Genomic DNA, 20,594 nt, shown 5'->3' with positions numbered 1-20,594 from the left:
CAAAGTGTGATGTTCAATTTTCTCTAAAAAATTTTTTGACCCTGTTCGTATTACAGAGTGTACAGATTAGAATCATTAAACCCATTCAACAAATTTACTGAGTACCTACTAAGGCCTAGGGAACACAATGGCACAAAATACATACCATCCTTGTCCTCCTGAGGCTTACTTTGTCATGGTAATACTATATTAGTAGTATTAAACAATTAATAGTATTAAACTATGGAAACAACTACAAATTTCCCAGGTATGTGTTACCTCATTTGATAACAGAACTGATAACGTAAGATTATCACCATTTTATAGGGTGTGGAAATGAGGCTTAAATAGGCTCAGGCTAGTAAATATATAATTACAAAAAATTGAAAATGTTGAGAAGGAAATTTGAAATATATAATGAGGTATCTGATTTTGCTTTGAAGTCAGCAACATTTCTCTTGAGAAATAATGTTTACCATTTAGCTTTCTTGGTCAATCTAAAACACAATGTAACAATTATAATCCTTAAATAGATGAACTTTATCATCTCTTTTAGAATCACATCAGAATGATTACAGTGCATATACAGCACATAAAAAGACCAAAAATAGTGTTCAGGCAGAATATCTTTTTAGATATCTTTCTTTTTGAATTCTGATGAAACTGCAAAAATCAATTTTGGAACATCAACTTCTTCAAAAAGCCATAAAATAGACATTTCTGCTTCACTGATTCTTGATCATTAGGATGCTTTGAGATGATTAAAATTTAAAGAGGTCACTGCTTATACCTCAAATAATTACCAGTCTATTCCCTGATAAATGTGATTTCTTCTCTTAATCTATTGGTAGAATACATGCAGTTTTATTTCAAATTCCTCCTATATTCTCACTAAGTGACAGTGATAGATAATTAAGAGAATTTATAGGTTCAGCATAACTTTTTTTTTAAAATCAGATTAGTGGATCTCATTCTTTAGGAACTATCAGAATTACCTAGAGGACTTTTAAAACACAGAGCTGGGTCCCACTTATAGAGTTTCGGAATTAGTAGCCCTGGGTTAAAGCCAGAAAAATCTGTGTTTATAACAGTTCACAGGTGATGCTAATGCTACTGATCCTGTGTATCCACTTTTCAAAACCACTGGTCTAGGATGTGAATCTTAGCAAGACCTACAACTAAAAGTGGAAAAGTACTATTTCCTAAATTAACTCAATTTCACTGGTTCTTAATTAGCACCACTTGTGGTCATAATAAGAAACTGTCACAAAAACTCAGTATACTTATTACAAAGATGGAATTACAGACACTGACTTTTCTATAACAGTTGGAGAAGTAGCAGAGTGAAGTGTTAGGAGCAGATTCTCAGAAGGCAAATTGCTTGGGTTAGAATCCAAGCTCTGCTACTTAATAGCTATGTATTCTTAAGAAAATTGTTGACCTTCTCTGTGCCTCAATTTTCATCTATAAAATTGGGAAAATAATAACACCTACTGGGGAGGGATAGGAAGGAACTAGACAAAGGAAGGTGAAGGGATTAGATAAAGAACATATATACATAGACCATGAACACAGAAAGTAGGGTGGTCAGGGTCAAGAAAAGGGGGAGCATATATTCAGTTTTTACTAAAACTTAAGCAAATGGTAAGAGAACCTTATTAGGTTGTTTGTCATATCTGTACAATAAAACATATGGAATCAGAGTTCAACTGATTCTTTTGCTTCTTTCAAATCATCTATATATCTATATATCTGTATATCTATATATCTATATATAACCAGGAGACAAGGAGTTCGATCTCTCGCTATGATGAAGGGAAGTCCCCAGCTGGCAGCCAGCAGCCAGAAGGCCCAATCGGCCCTGATCACTGACTAGGCCTAGGGACACTACACATGCACAAATTTTGTGCACCAGGCCTCTAGTTCAGTAATAATACTAGAGCTACTAGAAATATTCTATTACCACTTGAGAAATATGGGAATCTTATGGTAAAAAAAATGCATACATTCAATCTTCTGCAAGGTATTTGAAAATTCATATTTTTTTATGGTCCAAATCCTAAAACATGGTTTCTTTACTATGACTTCTAAATGCATCCTATGTTATTGACAAAAGACCTGAAAAAGCAACCAATATCAAAACAATTTCAAATACATTAGTTCCGGACAAGGGAATTCAGGATAAAGTTTCACATTTTTATATATTTCAGCTGAAACAGCATTGAAAAAATTATTGAGTTATTTTGGCTCGGATGGTTTTCTAATAGATAGAGAAATCAGAAAAATTATAAGAATTTATCAAAACGGGAAATAATGTCTTTCATGGACACTTAGTCAACATAGTAAAATTGGCCCGTATGAATTGTTTTTTACTAGTAATGGAAAGAACTAATAGAGTACAATATCCAACATTAACAGAATTAGGATTATTTCACATCACAGTTAATCACACATGTGGAGAGCGGCTATGGTGTTTGGACAGGTTCCTCAGACTAATGAGAGGGCACAGTCCTCTCATGGCCGCATGCAAGTCCCAGCCTGGAGGGCAAAGCCCTACCAGCACAATTATAGCCAAAAGCTATAGTTGTAAGGTTGAAACTATGATCCCACAAACAAGTGGTCTCACGTGTCCGAGTGATGTGGGCTTGATAGAGTTCAGATGCATGCAACTGAGTAGATTCAAAACCCACAAGAATGTTGTAACCATACCCTTACTTTGCCTCATGGAATCTGGCTATGAAATAAAGAGACAGTTTACAGGTTGTGGCACTGACTCTCCATCAGAGAGGACATATCCCACCCAGACCCAGCTTTTTTCTCTTCTCTGGCTTTTTTCAATCCTTCTCCACCCCCTCTCAGGCTCACCAAATCTGGCTAAGCTGATTCGGCACACACATACTTAGATTGGAAATGGATATTTCAATATTTTTAAAAATTACATCTTTCTTTTTACTCAAAGTAATGCTGCATAACATGTCTTGAACTCTTGGATTTGATTTACTACTTAAATGTGAAATATATATGTTACTTATCATAACTTAAAAGCACTGACTTTCTAAACTCTTCATTTTCCAGTTATTCTACTTTCCCATTTTAATAATGTAGACTTTCATATCCTTCTCCACTGTTTTCTTAAAGTTTATTAAATGAGAGTGCTCACCATCAAAATACACCTAATTTCTTTTCTATTTTCAGAGTGAATTCAGTATAACTCATTAGTTCAATCTGTAATGCACACATGACATGGTATCTCCCCTGTCTTTTGTCCCCAATTACAAGCATATCTGTCTCATATATCTAGGTCAAACTTATATTTCTGTAGCAGGAACTTAATGGATATTGAGGAATTTTGTGCTATTATGAAAAAGATGACCTAGTATTTAGATTATCTTGATTTTTTTTTCCTTTTATTGAATGTATTGGTGTGACAATGATTAACAAAATTATACAGGTTTCAGGTGCAAAATTCCACAACACCTCATCTGTATACTGTATTGTGTGTTCACCATCCCAAGTCAAGTCTCCTTCTATCACCATTTATCTCCCCATACTCCCTCCTCCACCCATCTCCCCTCCCTTCACACACACACCCAGGAAATCACCCCACTATCATCCATGTCCATTAGTTTTTTTGCTCCTTTTTTTTTGTTGCTTTTTTTGATATATTTAAAGTTTCCAAAGCATAATATATAATACATTTTCCCAAGTCTATAGATATTATATTTTCCAATCCAGCTAGCCATAATTTCATTACATACTATCCTATATAATAAAAGGCTAATATGTAAATCTATTGGACAGCAGAATGACTGGTCATTATAATGCACACTAACCACCAGGGGGAAGATGCTCAATGCAGAAGCTGCCCCCTGGTGGTCAGTGCACTCCCACAGGAGTGCCACTCAACCAGAAGCCAGGCTCATGGCTGGCGAGCACAATGGCAGTGGTGGGAGCCTCTCCCATCACTGCAGCAGCACTAAGGATGTCTGACTGCCAGCTTAGGCCCACTCCCTGAGGGCTCCCAGACTGCAACAGGACACAGGCCAGGCTGAGGGCGCCACCTCACAGGACATGGATTTTGTGCACCAGGGCTCAAATATGATAATAAGTGACATATTTAAAGTATTTGAGAGTTTACAAAATGTTTTCCCTATCTTGCCTTCACAACAACACTGTGAAGTTCATACAGGAGGAGAAAAGGGTTCAAAGCTATCAAGTACATTGTCTTAAGCCTTGTGAGACAATCTAGTGAGGATACAGATAGTGAAAATGTCAAACTGAATTAGCCTCTGAACACTAGTTGGTTTCCACAATGAAGCCATATGTACCTTATAAAGTACAGATCTTGCTATGACTTTTCCCAGGATAAAACTAATCAAAGCTTCCTATTGCTCCTAGAAAAGGTCAAACCCTTTAACATGGCACCTTTTAACTTCTCCAATTTCACTTCCTGCATCAATTTTCTATTGCTGCTGGTTACAAATTCTTACAAACTTAGTCATTTAAAGCAGCACGAATTTATATTTTATAATTCTGGAGCTCAGAACTTCAAAATAGGTGTCCTTGTGCTAAAATCAAGGTGTTTGCAGAGCTGGATTCCTTCTGGAAGCTTTAGGGGAGAATCCATTCCTTGCAGTTTCCAGTTTGTAGAGACTGCTCATCTTAAGTATTTATCAATACTAAAAAGTATTGATAAATACTCATACCTCTAGAGTCCACCATTAGGAAGTATCTTGAATAACAGTGAGGCCATGACTAAAACATGAGAGTCTTTTATTACTAAGAGACATACAAGTTATAATTAACAGATGGCTGCTGATCTTGATTCTATTTCTCACTAAATAGTCACCAATCAATCCTAGTCAGTTTGACCCAGTGGACAGAGTGTCGGCCTGCAAATAGGGTTTGTGTCACGTCAAGAACACATACCTTGGTTGCAGGCTCAGTCTCTTGTTGGGACACGTGAGGGAGGCAACCAATCGATGTGTCTCTTTCACATCAATGTTTCTCTTCGTTTCTCCCTCTCTCTTCCACTCTAAAAACCAATGGAAAAATATCCTTGGGTGAGGATTAACAAAGAGACAAACAAACAAAAAATAGTTACCAATCAAGGTTCAAGGATATCCACAAGATTTTAATTTCTCTGTATGGGTATTTCTGTTATATGACTTTATCTGTGGTCTAACATTAATATATATTATTTATTATACAAATAACAAGAAAGAACTTAAAGTTTCATTTTCTTTAAGGCTTATATTATATTATATATGAATGAGACTTCCCATTTTAAAAAATCACTTGAAGATGTCTTTTTAATGTCCTTGGTTGTTCTCATTTAAATCCTGTAATTTTAATGTCATTAAAATTCTTAGCATGCAAATTTAGTCTATGAAAAGTACAGCAGGATGTGGGACAAATCTTTGTGGCATAATTAAATTGTTCTCTTCAAGGACAATGTAGCAGGTGAACACTAATTTGGCTAATCTGGTCAAGAAAGATAAACGGTTCTTTTAAAAAGTGGAAACAAGCCGAAACCGGTTTGGCTCAGTGGTGGAGCGTCAGTCTGCGGACTAAAGGGTCCCAGGTTCGATTCCGGTCAGGAGCATGTACATTGGTTGCGGGCACATCCCCGGTGGGGGGTGTGCAGGAGGCGGCTGGTCAATGTTTCTCTCTCGACGTTTCTAGCTCTCTATCTCTCTCCCTTCCTCTCTGTAAAAAATCAATAAAATATATATATATATATATATATATATATTTTTTTTTTTTTTTAAGTGGAAACAAGCAAGCAATGGCTATTCTGTTCTTGTTTTTCACTTTCACTCTTTAAGTGGTTTAATATAGGGCAGTAACTTTCAAATAAATAAGAAATATTAAATATTATATAAGATGGCTTCACCACTTTAAAATTAATATCAGAGAGTAATCTCCTCAAGGTGTCAAACGAATTTTATGAAATCAATCAATTGTAGTTCCCAGAAGTATAAAATACAGATAAGCTGAATAACAGCATACCAGAATATTTTCTTTTCTGTACTTAACAATATTTATTAAGTTCAGAAGAGCATACCTACATAAGCCAGTAACTTCTAATATAAAGCAATGTTGTACAAATGGAACTGAAACAAAATATAGTTTATTTCTAAAGGGATCTCATTCATAAATCTATATCATGGTCTACTTTAGAAACATTAAACCCTAAAATTTATATATTGTCCTAAAATATATTAAACCTATATATGAAAGCACTTAATAAATATCCTGATGATATATGAAGTACTTAATAAATGTCCTGATCTTCTAAAAAATAGCACCAAATATTCACTGCATTATGGATCAGACATTGTGAATATGTAAAAATGAGAAAAAATATCCTTACTGTTTTCAAGGAGCTTATTATCTAACTAGAGGTCTAGTGCACAAAATTCGTCCCTCATCCCTGCTTGTGCCCTCTTCAGAGTCTGGGAGCCCCGCAATCAATCACCCCAAAGAGGTAGGCCCCACCCACCTGGCTAGGGCTCCTGGATGGATCGCCCTGCAGAGGGAGATCCGCCCACCCACCTCAGCCTGCTGGTTGATGGCTTGGGTCTCCCTCTGCAGGGTGATCGTGGAGACTCCCAATTGATCGACTGCCCTGCTGTACAATGGCCTGGGCCTCCCTATACAGTGATCGTGGGGCAATGGCGGGCCCCCGACCAATCACATCACACCAGCCATGGCTGGCCTGGCACTAGTGGATGTCATAGTATGGTCATCCAGAAGCTCATCCGGATGGTTGTTCCGCTGTTAGGTTGTTCAGTCCATTTGCATATTATGCTTTCATTATTATAGGTGAGAATGTCAGACATAGAAAACTAACAAATATTACAAACTGATCAAGTAAGTACAATGTGAAGCTAAAGAAAAAGGACACTTTTATGGAATCCTTTATAAATACCTGTGTTAAATAAAGTTGACAAATAATGAAGATAGAAATTACACATCAGCATCAGAGATTATCTACTTGTGGCCTGCAGGGTGTGGAGCAAGAGGAGAGCAGTCATGGTGTAGAGAGGTTATGTGACTGAAGAGACTAACTCAGCCTGGAGGTACCTTCACTCTCAGCCATACTTTTCATCAACTCACTTCTCTTACCCCTCCCACCTCTCATCTGCTCCACCTTCCCACTTCTCTACTGCTTGAATTACAGAAGTACCAACATTAAGAATACACTGTGTTATGGTGGAATACTTGAGTGCAGCCAGTGACTAAAAAGCTGACCCGGAACATTTGGACATCGCCAAAGGATACTGAACCATGATGTGGGCACATCTTAGATAGCTGTGTCATCTTTTTGACCCGGAGAAATAAAGAACTCGATTAAGTAAAAAAAAAAAAAAAAGAAAGAAAGAAAGAAAGAAAAAAGAATACTCTATGTTAGAATGCCTTTCTTTTTTTCTTGATAAAGACTTTTCTTGGTTTCTAGATTCCACTATCGTAGTCAATTGTACTCTGAGGATTTAAAACGTCAAATACATTCTTGATGTTTTTACTTCACAATTTGATAAGTAAGACATTAAAAGAGATGTGATCCTCCATTAAATTATTTAGAATATTGACAATTTCAATATAAAAAAAATATTGGCAACATATTGTGGATTTCTCTTCATAAGGTCAAAAGGTGAGTGTAAACAACAATACTTCAAAATACAGGATTCCATGTTTAATGTATTTTTTTATTCAATATGTGGATCTTCTACCAATTTTGCTAAATGTTAAATTGTTCAGGTATATTATTAAGATGAAATTTTTTAAATGTCATAGGTATATTGGTATTTTGGTACTTATTTAAACTCTCTAATGTATTGAATGCTACGTTTATTAACATTTTTATCATAAATCTGGATTTACTACTATATGCATTAAAAATTGAAAATGGAGAAAAATGCTAATAATGTTCTTCATTATGTTGGCTATTATTGAAAGATACTAAATGCAACAAACAATATTCCTAAACTTTTGCCGAAATGTTATTAAATACATTGTTATATCCCAAGAGAGAAATTTCCCTTGAAACGTATTGGCAGTAAAACTTTGCAATAAATAAATTAATATCCTTCTTCTCTAATCTCTAAATGAACTCTTTTTCTATAATGGTTTATACCTAAATTTCAAGCTCAATACAGAAATTATTACGGGTCATTAAGAGTCTGCATTTTGTATTTTAATTTCCACCATTACTGATTTTTCCCTGGTATTGATCATTTGTTTCTACTTCTATTCTAGCATTTCTTCACTTTAATGTAATTTGGCTATGGCTACACAAGTTCTTTGTGAAATAGTAAAATGAAAATTGATTTCTTTGTTTTTTAAATGTTCCAGTAAATGAATTTTTTTAAGCAACTAGAAAGATAGGTAGGCTTCAGTATTTTAGGAGGGAATGTGGTTTTACCAACTACACTTTAGATTTGCTCAGATCATATTCAGCCTTTGCTTACAAACTGAGAGATAAAAAGCATTTTCCATAGATAAATCCTAATCTTGGTATTCAAGGTTTTCATATATCTGACTTTAACCTAATTTGTTTTTTACCTCACTTACTCTTTTTTTTTTTTTTCCTCTACTGATGTTATTATTTAAGGCTCTGAGTTTTCCTTCAAGCGCAGTTTTGGCTATATCACTTAAGTTATGTGTATAAATTTTTACTCCCTCACACATTTCCCACATCCATTGATACAAACAAGGAATATAGCCTTGAACTTTAGGGTGACATCCTCACTTTCAACAGATATATTTGCTGAAACTTGGTAAGGTCTACTGCAGTTGGTTCTTTGATCATATCTTCTCTAACTTTATGTTATACAACTTCTGCCCAATATAAGGTGCTTTTCACTTTGAAGTCTGTGAATTACATATGCCTCCTAGTTTCATGAACATATTTAAATTTAAATTTTTGTTTTTCTCTTTGATATGGTTTCCAACAAAGAAGAGGGAAAAGATGCTAACTTACAAAACATTTTCAAACATTTCATAGAGGATTTCTTATACATTCTTGAGTATTTCTACATGCTTCCTGAGTCCATGCATATAGAAGGTTTTATAAATACTTTTAAACATATTTTTTTTTATTGATTTTTCCACAGAGAGGAAGGGAGAGGGATAGAGAGCTAGAAACGTCTGGGAGAGAAACATCGACCAGTTGCTTCCTGCACACCCCCTATCAGGGATGTGCCCGCAACCAATGTACATGCCCTTGACCGGAATCGAACCTGGGACCTTTCTGTCCGCAGACCGACGCTCTATCCACTGAGCCAAACCGGTTCCGGCTATAAATACTTTTAAATGATTACATGTATACTTCAGGCAATGTTTGTGATATAAATGCCAAATCCTGTCCTTTAACCTGCATTTAAAAAATTTCAATGAATTATTCTTTTAACTTCTTGGTCTTAAATTCCAATTCCCATTACACCTCAAGTATTTATAAGGTAAATAAGAAATATATGGAAAACATCACCAAAAAACCTGGCTCTTCAGACTAAAAATGTCATGATATTTAAGAAAGTTTGAAGTAGGCTTATAGGTGAAATGCCCTTAAAAGATCACTTAAGGAATTTTAGTGGTCTCCAATGTCTATCAATTTTTTGAGTAACACTGACTGAAAAATAATGTAAATGGAGCCACTCCAAAATGGAGTCAGAGCTACCACTGCAGAGGAACTGCCTGTTCATCCTAATTCTCAAATGTTTTGGATATTTAAGCTGGGCAAAATAACCTTGGGACTAGGCCACACCAACATTGTGTTACAAACAGCTGTTTGCCAAGCCAAAAGGAAAGCAAACATTCTGACTACTAGACGGAGAATTAAAGACATCCTGAGAATTATCATCCTCATGTATATAGCTAAAGCATAATTCAACTTATTTGCATCTTTAAAAAAATTCCTCCCTTGACTTAGTAATGCCTTATAGAAATTCCTCCTTTCTTTTCATGTAATTATTCCCCTTCCCTTCCTCATAAAAATCTATTGCCTTCAACCCACTAATAGAAACACTACTTGGGTTTCTGAATCAGTGCTGCCCAAATTGCTTTGGCTCTCAAGTAAACTCTTGTCTCTCACTTTTGGCTTTTCCTTTTAGGTAAACAACTGCCTCAAAATATCTGTTGGTAAAGTTTGAGATAAAAAACTGAAAGGCAGTCTATATGCTATGCGTATTATGGCAAGGTTCTTTTATTTTATCAAATGGATCGAGCCTAAAATCCAAGTTTATTTGAACTTCCCAGACTATGCTAAATGAAGGCTAAATATTCAAAATTACATGTATTTCCCATGGCACAACATGCTATATAGTTGCTCCTAGACTAAGCTTCATAGGTTTCATAAGGGTTGAGACCATATCTCATCAAGTTCTCTGTTACATCCTAGAGCTAGAATGCTAGAGTTTGGGGGAAAGTTGTTGTTGAACTACTGACATTATTGAGACTATACATTATAATTTATGCTAGCTGGGATGATAGTCAATAGATGAATAGAACCAAATCAGTTTCAAATCAGAACTTTGAAATTTTAAGAAATGTGATTTGGGATATATTATAAACTCTGAGTTTCTTCACATAATAATGGGAATAATACTGAAATTCAATTCACAGTTTTTGAACAGATATAATAAAATTAGAGAGGTGAAGTGTTATTAACACACTATACTCAATAAAGGTTCTTTTTTCACCCTTCACAATTTAAAATCTTGCAAATTTGCCTTCTATTCTGATTTACCTGTCCTGTGAAAAAGTTTAAATAAGAAAGTATATGGTATTTTGCAGTTTCCAAACTATATCCACAGATTTTTTCACATGATCTTTACAACAACTATGTGAGGATACTATAAACTGAAGATGACTTTAGGGGGCTGGCTGACTTGTCCCAGATTATGTGGTTGGTAGTGCTGAAAATGGCATTTAAAATTGAATTCTCTTTGCTCAAATTGGAGGTCAGCATGGAGATTTATATATTCTTGATGAATGTCCTAAGGAGAACATTTCATAATTTTGTCTGTTCTTCTCTTCTCCATAGACCTGATAATTGATCTAAAAGAGGCAATTAGAGTGCATATTCTAGATCAAAACTTTTTTTCCCCAAATTATCGGTTTCCTTTACCAGAAATCTAATTTATAAAGGGGAAGAGGAGAAAGTAAGGAGAAGTATTATTTAACACATGGTAGAAAAAGGTCTCTTGATAAAGTGACATTTGAACAGAAACTGAACTAAGAACAGGCCATGTGCAGATGCAACATGTTGCTAATATAAGGATAATGATAATCACCCTGTTTATAACAATGCCTCTCATCTTCCATATCAGACTTTGGAAGGCCGTATAGGAGAAATCAGCCAGTGGAGGGTTAGGGTTAAAGTCTTAGGTGCCACTGGCTTTATTACCCTGAGAAAGTTAAATTATTTCTCTATCTCTAGATTGTCTAGTTGCCTATACTTCTAAAGATAAAAAAGAATACTTTAACCACTGTGTCCTCCAGTTAGGCATTATGATGATAATATTATATTTTTATGGATAAGGGAGAAATGGGAAGTCTCAGAAGTTGCTATAAACAGAAATTATAATGAGACAATAATAGCATTCTTTATGTAGGCTAAAAATGAAGTCTGGCAAGATGGAAATTAGATGTTTTACAGCACATTATATGGTCAAAGACATTAACTTTTTACACAAATTAAATCAAGAAATAGATTCCAATTATAAGAGTACAAATGACTTCTCAAAGGAAGATACCTAACAGATAATATGACCATAACAAAATCCATATCACTTTGTTCTTTGCTCGTAATTGAAAATGATCTAACTTTCACAACCTCTGCTTTGTGGTTTTCTTATAAAAGTGCAACATGTTTCTTTAAATCAAGTGCATAACAATATTTACAACAGAGATAATGATTTGCATATTTCAAATATCAGTACTTTAGATCAGGTTAATAGCTATATAAACCTTAAATTTCCACCTCATCAAACAATTGTATATAGCCCCTTAATCTTCTATAGCTTTCAGTTTACAGTCATTTTCACAGGCAGTGCTATAAAAGCATAGATGATCAGCTCCACAGCCAGTGCTGGGGTTTGAGAGGAAGAGAATAGCCTGGAACAGTTCAGAGAATCTACTCCATTTACCTAGGCTCCTGTCATGAAAAATTTCATATAGTGAGAGGAGTAACTTTATTTGAAATTACATATTCCCACTTAAAACCAAATCTGCATTTTTATGTACTTCTTTTATAGTCTTGGTCTCTCAAATTAGACCCGGATAAACAAGTAGACAATGCAAATATTTAGCTGGCTTGTGAAAGGAGGTTCAGTATATCTGAAAATTCAGTTGTATATGTCATAAACCTAACATGGGTAAAAGTATCTTCCTTACACTGAATTTTATTTCATACTAAGATATACTGGAATTGAAGTTCATACTTTCACATGTCCAATTAAGTATACAAAACTCCTGTCATCTAAGTTCTGAATATGTCAAAGTTGTCCCCTAAGTTTATGGTTTGAGTATTTAGTGGTACCATTTACCAAGAAAGGAAGAAGAAATTTTGGAGTTAAAGGTGACAAACTCGGTTTTAGATGAAAAGTTGAAAATATTAGTTTTGGGAAATAAATAAATCCAAACTAGAAATATAAATCTGCAAGTTACTGATGTAGAATAGGAAATAAAGCCATGAGAATAGATCACCTTACCTAAACAGCTTTTAAAATTTTGCAAGACTTAGCTATTATTCACTGATGGAAGAGAAAACACTGATTTTTTTTTTTTAATTGAAGAAAAAAAGTATGACAACTTGCTCCAGACTAATGAAGAATTTTCATCAGTTTTTCTGCAATTAAAATGGAAAAGAGGAGGGAAGGGTAGGGATGAAAAAATGCTACCAAAGAATGAGCCAATCTCATAATTCTAAATATTTGCAGGAAGGTCAAAGCCTTTGCCACAGAATTAGTGTTTGGCAACTATCAAAATCTTCTATGAGAGGAATTTTTTAAGCTCAGCTTGTGAGTAAAGACTGAATAATAAAATACAAAGTATAAAGATGGACATTATATGTTCTAGATCAGGGATGGGGAACCTTTTTTCTGCCAAGGATCATTTGGATATTTGTAACAGCATTCTCAAGCCATAGAAAATTTATCACCTTAAAAATATTTGGTCAAACATTTAATTAAAGCATCCCTAATCCTTGGCAGGGCCAGACCAAATAACTCTGCCTGCCTTATGTGGCCCGAGGACTGGATGTTGCCCACCCCTGTTCTAGACTATCAAAGGAAAGGATAATAATTGTCTTGTAGATTTTCTTAGCTCAATCTGGATTATACACTAGCATTCTTGGGAATATCACTTAGTTCATATTAAAAGTTACACCTACATATATAAAAATCAAATTAGCAAGTATTAACCTACCAGGTTTTATGCCTTCCCTAGTGTGGACGAAAGGGGCTATATGCTAATCTGAGCATAGGGAAGGCCTGCATGGCGGTCTTGCAAACTCAAAGACCTAAAGTAACCACAAAGAATGGTCTAAAATTAAACTTTAACTAAAAGCAGTTATGATGGGTAGTCACCTCCTAGGCCGAAATCTTCCCTGACAAGGTCAACCTTTACTTTAACTGAGCCTATCTGTCTTTTTGTATCTATGATAACATATCCTTGAAATGTCAGGGTAACTTGTAACTTCCCTTTTTTCCAGACCCTTTGGGGCACAACCAAATGCACCAGGGCCCCTGGACCGAGACCATAAATCCCTTCATTGTTACAGTTAATTATCGACTGTTAACTATCCTGTTAATTATCGACTGTTAACTATCCTGTATCCACCTAATTAAAAGAAGTAGGTATCTATCATTTTATTTTTTTATCCAGTCCCAGAGGTTTCCCCCACTCCACCGCTTTGCTTTCTCCCACCTCTCTAATCTATCACCAATGGATTTCATGTAACCCCCCTCCTCTCCTCCTTTGATTTCAATGTATAAAAATAGATGAAAAACTGCCATTCTCTGGAGTATGATCGCAATCTGGGACCTAGGAGCTCACCTTGATATGCGTCATATTCTCCCCATCCAGGAGCTGCGTTATACCAAGGGAAGATGAACAACCTTGTGGCTGAAAGGAAACAATAGAGTCCTGGATGCCCACTGCCCTAGGCAAACCCCCAGCCCACACTGCCAGTAGTTTGTAACCATTCTTATTCTTTAGCCTACTTCCCCATGCAGTCTTCGTCCTTCTGCCCAATGTAGGTAGCTGGTTTATGTAGGGGGTGCTGAGCAGATTTTCGTGGATGACCTACTGCTCTCCCATGCTGCCAACATATTGGAATAATGCTCATACTAGTATATGATTCAACCCTGTCTCTGCTTAATTGGCTCAAGGAGTCACAGGCAGCCCAGACCCATTGGTTGTCCAATTTCTCTGTACTTGAAAGGGAAGTTATCATTTACTACCTTTAAGAGGAGCAAAATAATAGTTTTTAAAAGTTCCAATGTCTTATATTGTAAACATAACAACCATAATTAAAATTCTAATTTATTCGTGATTTATAGAAATTTTTCCTTGACATCTTAGAATCTTTTATAAACTAAACCTTTAAAAGACTGAACCATATAAAGTGAAGAAAAATCTTAGGTCTTTCAAGGAAAGCTGAGGGGAAGGGAGAGCTAGACCATTTGTAACCTAGCAAACATTGAATAAAGAGGCAATCATCTGAAACAAAATCAAGGAAATTGCTTCAACTGTATTTGCACGAGTAGTGACCACAAAACCCTTTGTATCCAAACTTCTATTAAAAAGTCTAAGAACTTTATTTACTATGGAAATTTTTAAAAGAAAAGCATTCTTTATAAAAAGAAAACAAATGTGCATATATATATACCTACCTTAGCAATAGGGTTCAACAGAACAACACCTGATTTCTTCGTGATGACCTTTTTGGTTGTAAAGTGATGCTCTATAAGTTGAGGAATGTTCGAAAAACCAGTGCCTTCAAATCTATACAAACTCTGGTGAAAAAAACAATAAAACAGAATAAATGTAAAGTCATTGTTTCAGCATGACTACATTCACTAATAAATTAAGTTACATTTAAGAAAAAATATTGTTGTACAATGTTAATACACTTAACACTACTGAGGTACACACTTAACAATGGTTAAGAGTAAACTATGTGAGGTAATGGGTGTTAATTACCTTGATCATGTTATTCATTCTACTATGTACCCTCTACACACAAATTATATTTGTCAATTATTCCTCTATAAAGTAAATATACATATTTATATTATTTCTCCCTTTGTCTTCCTTTAGTCTACTCTTAACACAGAAGCCAGGGGATCCTGTTGTATCATTCCATTACTTTACTAAAAATTCTTATCGCCCAGAACAGTGGTCAGCAAACCGCGACTCGCAAGCCACATGCGGCTCTTTGGCCCCTTGAGTGTCCTAATGCCATTTCTTCAAAACAGACTCGCCCAGGCCAAAAACCAACTTCTGCGCATGGGCCACAAAGTTTCGATCGCACTGCACGTGCATGCCCACACGTGGTATTTTGTGGAAGAGCCACATTCAAGGGGCCAAAGAAACGCATGTGGCTCATGAGCCAAAGTTTGTTGATGATTGTCTTAGAATAAAAGCCAAAGTCTTTACCATAGTCTATACAATCTATATATTCTGTGCTCGATCATTTCTCTTACTTCATCTATTAACACTACCCCATCCCACCAAGGCCACACTCATTTCCTTCTTATTTAATAAATGCACTTACAGACATTTCTTTCTCAGGACATTTACATTTGCTGCTTGAACCAGTTCCTCAGATGGACATATGGGTAATGGCTCCCGGACTTAATGGCAGTCTCTCATCAAATGTCACCTTTTCAGTGAGGCCTACTCTGGCCTCCCTCCACAATAGTCAATATCCATTTTCTCATCCCAGCTATAATACATTTCTATCCTTTTCTCACTGAATTTTCCTGCTTAGAATTTATCACTACCTAACATCACATATATTTTGCTTAACTATTCTGTTTAATTGTCTTCTCCTCCTCCTCTAAAAATAGAACTCATGGCAATATAAGTTTTTACATTTATTTTGTTCATCGCAGTATCCCCCTGGTCTAGAAGAGTGCTTGGCATATACTGCTAAGGTAAATAAACATGTGTGACTGAATGAATGCAATGCATAGAAAATGGTTGTCCAGTTAAAAGAACAAGTAAGACAACTTAGAAATGAATACTAGGAAGTTCAATAACAAGTACAATGTTTAACAGAAAACAATGACATGAAGTTCACACAGAATGAAATTTCAAATCAGACACTAGCATCATAATGCCTTATATAAACTTTTAATATACCTCTTATAACTAGAGAAACAGTGAATAGAATAATGGGACTTGTCAGTTTTCTTAATTTAGGAGTGTATCTAGTTTTCAATTTAAAGGCAGTATTCTGCCATTGACATAGTAATTGGGATGGGCCAATACAGTGAGTAATGCAAGCAACAGTACTTCCTTCATGGGCTGAAATAAAAGAAAGTGATCCGTAGCGATTATTTTATAAAGCAATCACAGAATCAGTGAAGTTCTGAGTCTGAAGACAGTGCAAACCAATTAATTCACTTCCTTAAAGATAAAAATAATGAATTTAAAAATGTTAAGACTGTGTACTTATTAAGCAACTAAGTGGCCAAGAATAGTATAGACATTTAAACTCTTTAAGGACTTGGTTCTTGATACACTCAAAATTCTGAATATTGCAATTGAGCTTGTGCAGAGGTGTATAAATTTCTTATAGCTCAAATGACCTGAAGTTCAATTCACATACAGATGGTTTTTTCTGCATGCTTTAACAATACCATGACTCGGGGAATTCAGACTAACTTTTAAATAAGACTTCTCTTTGGAGCTAAAATTATTACTAATGAAATCTTATGTGAATTCCAAAAGAAACAATAAAAAATAATAATTTTCTACAAAGATCATTTTATTGTCAGTGTATGTTTTAAATATCACATAAAATGTCAATTAAAAAATAAGTATGGCCCTGGCCAGTGTCCTCAGTGGTTAGAATGTCAGACCCACACACCATAGCGTTGTAGGTTCAATTACTGCTCAAGGGCACATACCTGGATTTCAAATTCTACCCCAGACCCAGTTGAGGTGAGTGGGGAAGGCAACTGATCAATGTGTCTCTCACATTGATGTTTTTCTTTCTTTCTGTCTATCTCTCTCCCTCCCCCTTACACTCTCCCTAAAAAGAAATCAATGCAAAAAATATCCTAGGGTGAGGATTAACCAATAAATATATAGTGTATGACTCAATTTTTATAAAATAAAATTATATAGATATATATAATTAGAATATATTTTTTAAATCTCAAAGAATATATACTGAACCCATATGGGGATGTTATTGTGAAGCACACATTCCATGATACATATTTCTGGGTTTCTATCAAGAGTAATATTACTTCTGTTTTTAATACATTTATTACAGCTAGAATTTTTCCTGAGTTATCACTGTGCAACTGAAGAATCAATCACACATATAGATGAAAAATACATAATAATCAGTTTTCGTTGCTATATGTATTTCATAATAACAAGAGAAATGTTATTAAACAAGGAAATCAAACAGAACAGAATAAGCACTCAAAAATGAGAAGGGGATTTAATGTATGTATAGGTTGCCTGAGTAGATCCCCTGAAACAAAATCAAGGATAAGCAGGCTTAAGGAGAAAAAAAAATGAAAGGAAAAATAATTTCTGAAAAAGGTTGAGATGAATAAGCTGATTAAAAACAAGATTACAACTCATTTTTTTTTTTTGTAAAAATACCTAAAAATGTAAGTCATACACTTTGTAACTTTCTCAAATAAAAATAGCACACTGAACCAGTGTACATGGAAGCATTTGGGGAATAATATTAACAAGGTTTGGGATGGCTTGTCTCAACTTTTGTTAATTTTTCAGGTGGTGTCTCAAACTTAGCTTCCTTTACTTCCCCAGTTAAAAGTTTTCATAGCACTATAAGCCTCCTCTCCAGACTGTAGGTAGGCTCTACCATTATATCCCTGGGCCTTAAGAATACTCAATTAATGCTTCCTGTAAATTAGCATTAAAAAGGTTTTGGGCACCAATTTATGAACCAGAAAGTCACATTTCGTTTCCTGGTCAGGGCACATGCCCAGGTTGTGAGCTTGATCCCCAATAGGGGCTGTGCAAGAGGCAGCTGATCAATGATTCTCTCTCATTATTAATGTTTATATCTCTCCCTCTCCCTTCATCTCTGAAATAAATCTATATATATAAAAGCCTAAGCAATGGACGCACAGACCAGTTGCTATGATGCGTTCTGACCACCAGGGGGCAGACACTCAATGCAGGAGCTGCCCTTTGGTGGTGAGTGCACTCCTACAGCCAACCTCCTGCAGATGGCTAACCTCCCACAGCCCCTCCCCCTGGCTGGCCCACTCCAATCGGCCCTGGGACCTGATCCGGGCAGGAGACAGCCCTGATTGACTCCAATTGCTGGCCAGGCCAAGGTACCCCACCCACGCACGATTTCATTCACCAGGCTTCTAGTATATATAAAGGAATATACTGAGTGTGTGTGGGTGTGTGTGGTTTCCTAAGTCATGTATCAAAGAAAATCAGTGTCATTTTTACTTAAACGTTCTGCTTGCCTTCTTTTGAGTCCCTGAATGGTTACAGAAGAATGGTTAAATAATCCCAAGTATAACAATGTGATAAGGCCAACACTTGGAATTAACTGTTATCCAAACAAATTTTGGATTCCTACTTGCTTTCACTTAGTTTTCCATAAGTCCCTTGGTATGAATTTTAAGATAGTTCAAAAAGTCTACAGATTGTGGCAGCAAAACAAAGTAAATTTAACAAGTACATTTGGAGACTAAATCTATCAGCTCAAAATGGACTGTAGCTTATGACAGAAATCTAATATCTGTTGAATGAATGCTGATTCAATACACTGAGCTATCCCAAATTTCACATAGTAATTAGAACCTCCACTTTTGTGTTAATTTTTTTTTATTGGCTTATATTCCTACACTTTACATAATACTTGCTCAAATAGTATTTCCTGCATGGATGAATGGATAAATGAATCCTATCCTATATAACAAAAGCCTAATATGCTAAGGTTCCAGTTGTCTATTCAACCAATCAAAGCATAATATGCTAATGATATGCTAAGGTTACTCAACTGCTCGCTATGACGTGCACTGACCACCAGAGGGAAGACACTCCAGCCAACTGGGACTGAGCAAGACAGGTTGGACATGCCCTGGAGCACTCCTGTAGTCCCTCCTGCTGGCCAACCTCCTGCATCCCTCCCCAGCCCCGATCATACACCAGTGGGATCCCTTTGCCTGGCCTGCGCCCTCTCACAATCGGGACCTCTCAGGGGATGTCAAAGAGCTGGTTTCAGCCCAATCCTGCAGGCCAAGTGGAGGCACTCCACTGGTGTATGATTTCGCACATTGGGCCTCTAGTGAATAAAAGTTGTTATACCATTACATGGAGAATTGTTGCTGTTTTATTATAAAATATTTATTATGTTGTTATTTTAAATTTATCGCCATATCTTAATTCAAAACTTTTGGCTCAATCACTTCTCATTTGTATATTTAATATTTCTCAGTTAATAAGTTCTACTTGGGGTGGGTACCTGGTGGAGGGGGGAAGAAATGAAGAACCTTTGTAATAATATGAACAATAAAGATTGATTAAAAAATAAATAAAAATAAATAAATAAATAAATAAAAATAAGTTCTACTAATGTCTCACTTACTCAGTTTTAAGCTGAGAAGTAGGTTACATAATTTTTATTTCATCTCCTTACAATGCATATATAAATTTCATGCATTTACTTTTTTGCAGAAATGAGTGTTTAGTAAATAAGTGGCAGATAAAAAAATCAGCACTTTCCTATAATAGCATAAAAATTATTTTGTTTTATCATGTGTATTTCCTGTTTTATAATATACAAAAGCAAATATTTAATTAATGTATATTTACTTATCAAACAGAACAAAGGTATTTGAATCTCTATGAAAATCTATCAACATTTATGACCACAAATAAACAATTTTAGGTAAAAACTCTAAATATCATCTTACATCAAACACCACAAATAGGCTAGCAACTATGGAATAGATCAGTAACACTAGAATTACACTTAAATTCAGATACTCTTAGATATGTTTATATATCTGGCTTTGTGAAATTAATGTTTGGGCTTTGTAAAATTAATATGTTTGGTTACACTACAAGGTACAGTTCTTCCTGCTTGAACTAGCTAAAACAATAGATAATCTGTGCTAACATAGTAAAAATTTAAAAATAGAAGGTATACATGTCCATATTGTTCAATCATAATGGCAGTTTCACACCATATTGAGAAGTAACTGATATGCATTCAAAAACAAAGCTTTAAAATAATTGCTAGCCTAGAGTTTGGTTGACAGAGGCAATATTATTAAAAATAACATTATTCATGATCAATGAAGACTTCAAATCTAAATATAGGCATGCCTCAGAAATACTGCAGTTTGGTTCCAAATCACTACAAAGTG

The 20,594-nt window shown here is 35.3% G+C and overlaps 1 protein-coding gene across 17 annotated transcripts in view; it reads right to left on the bottom strand.

Annotated features, from left to right (window-relative positions):
* Positions 1-20,594, bottom strand: part of FER (FER tyrosine kinase) — a 242,510-nt gene that overhangs the window by 116,517 nt on the left and 105,399 nt on the right. For all 17 annotated transcript variants that reach the window (XR_004982824.2, XM_036408936.2, XM_045571831.1 and 14 more), the window contains one exon: positions 14,880-15,002. Coding sequence is in view for 16 of the 17 variants with exons in the window: in XM_036408936.2 (XP_036264829.1) it covers positions 14,880-15,002 (123 nt within the window). In the remaining variant the exon portion in view is untranslated. Of the gene's footprint in view, positions 1-14,879; positions 15,003-20,594 lie in introns of those variants that run through there.

This window comes from Pipistrellus kuhlii, unplaced genomic scaffold, assembly GCF_014108245.1.
Source record: "Pipistrellus kuhlii isolate mPipKuh1 unplaced genomic scaffold, mPipKuh1.p scaffold_m20_p_4, whole genome shotgun sequence".
NCBI lineage: Eukaryota > Metazoa > Chordata > Mammalia > Chiroptera > Vespertilionidae > Pipistrellus > Pipistrellus kuhlii.
Note: the sequence above shows the minus strand (reverse complement) of the source record. Positions and strands in the feature narration are given on the sequence as shown.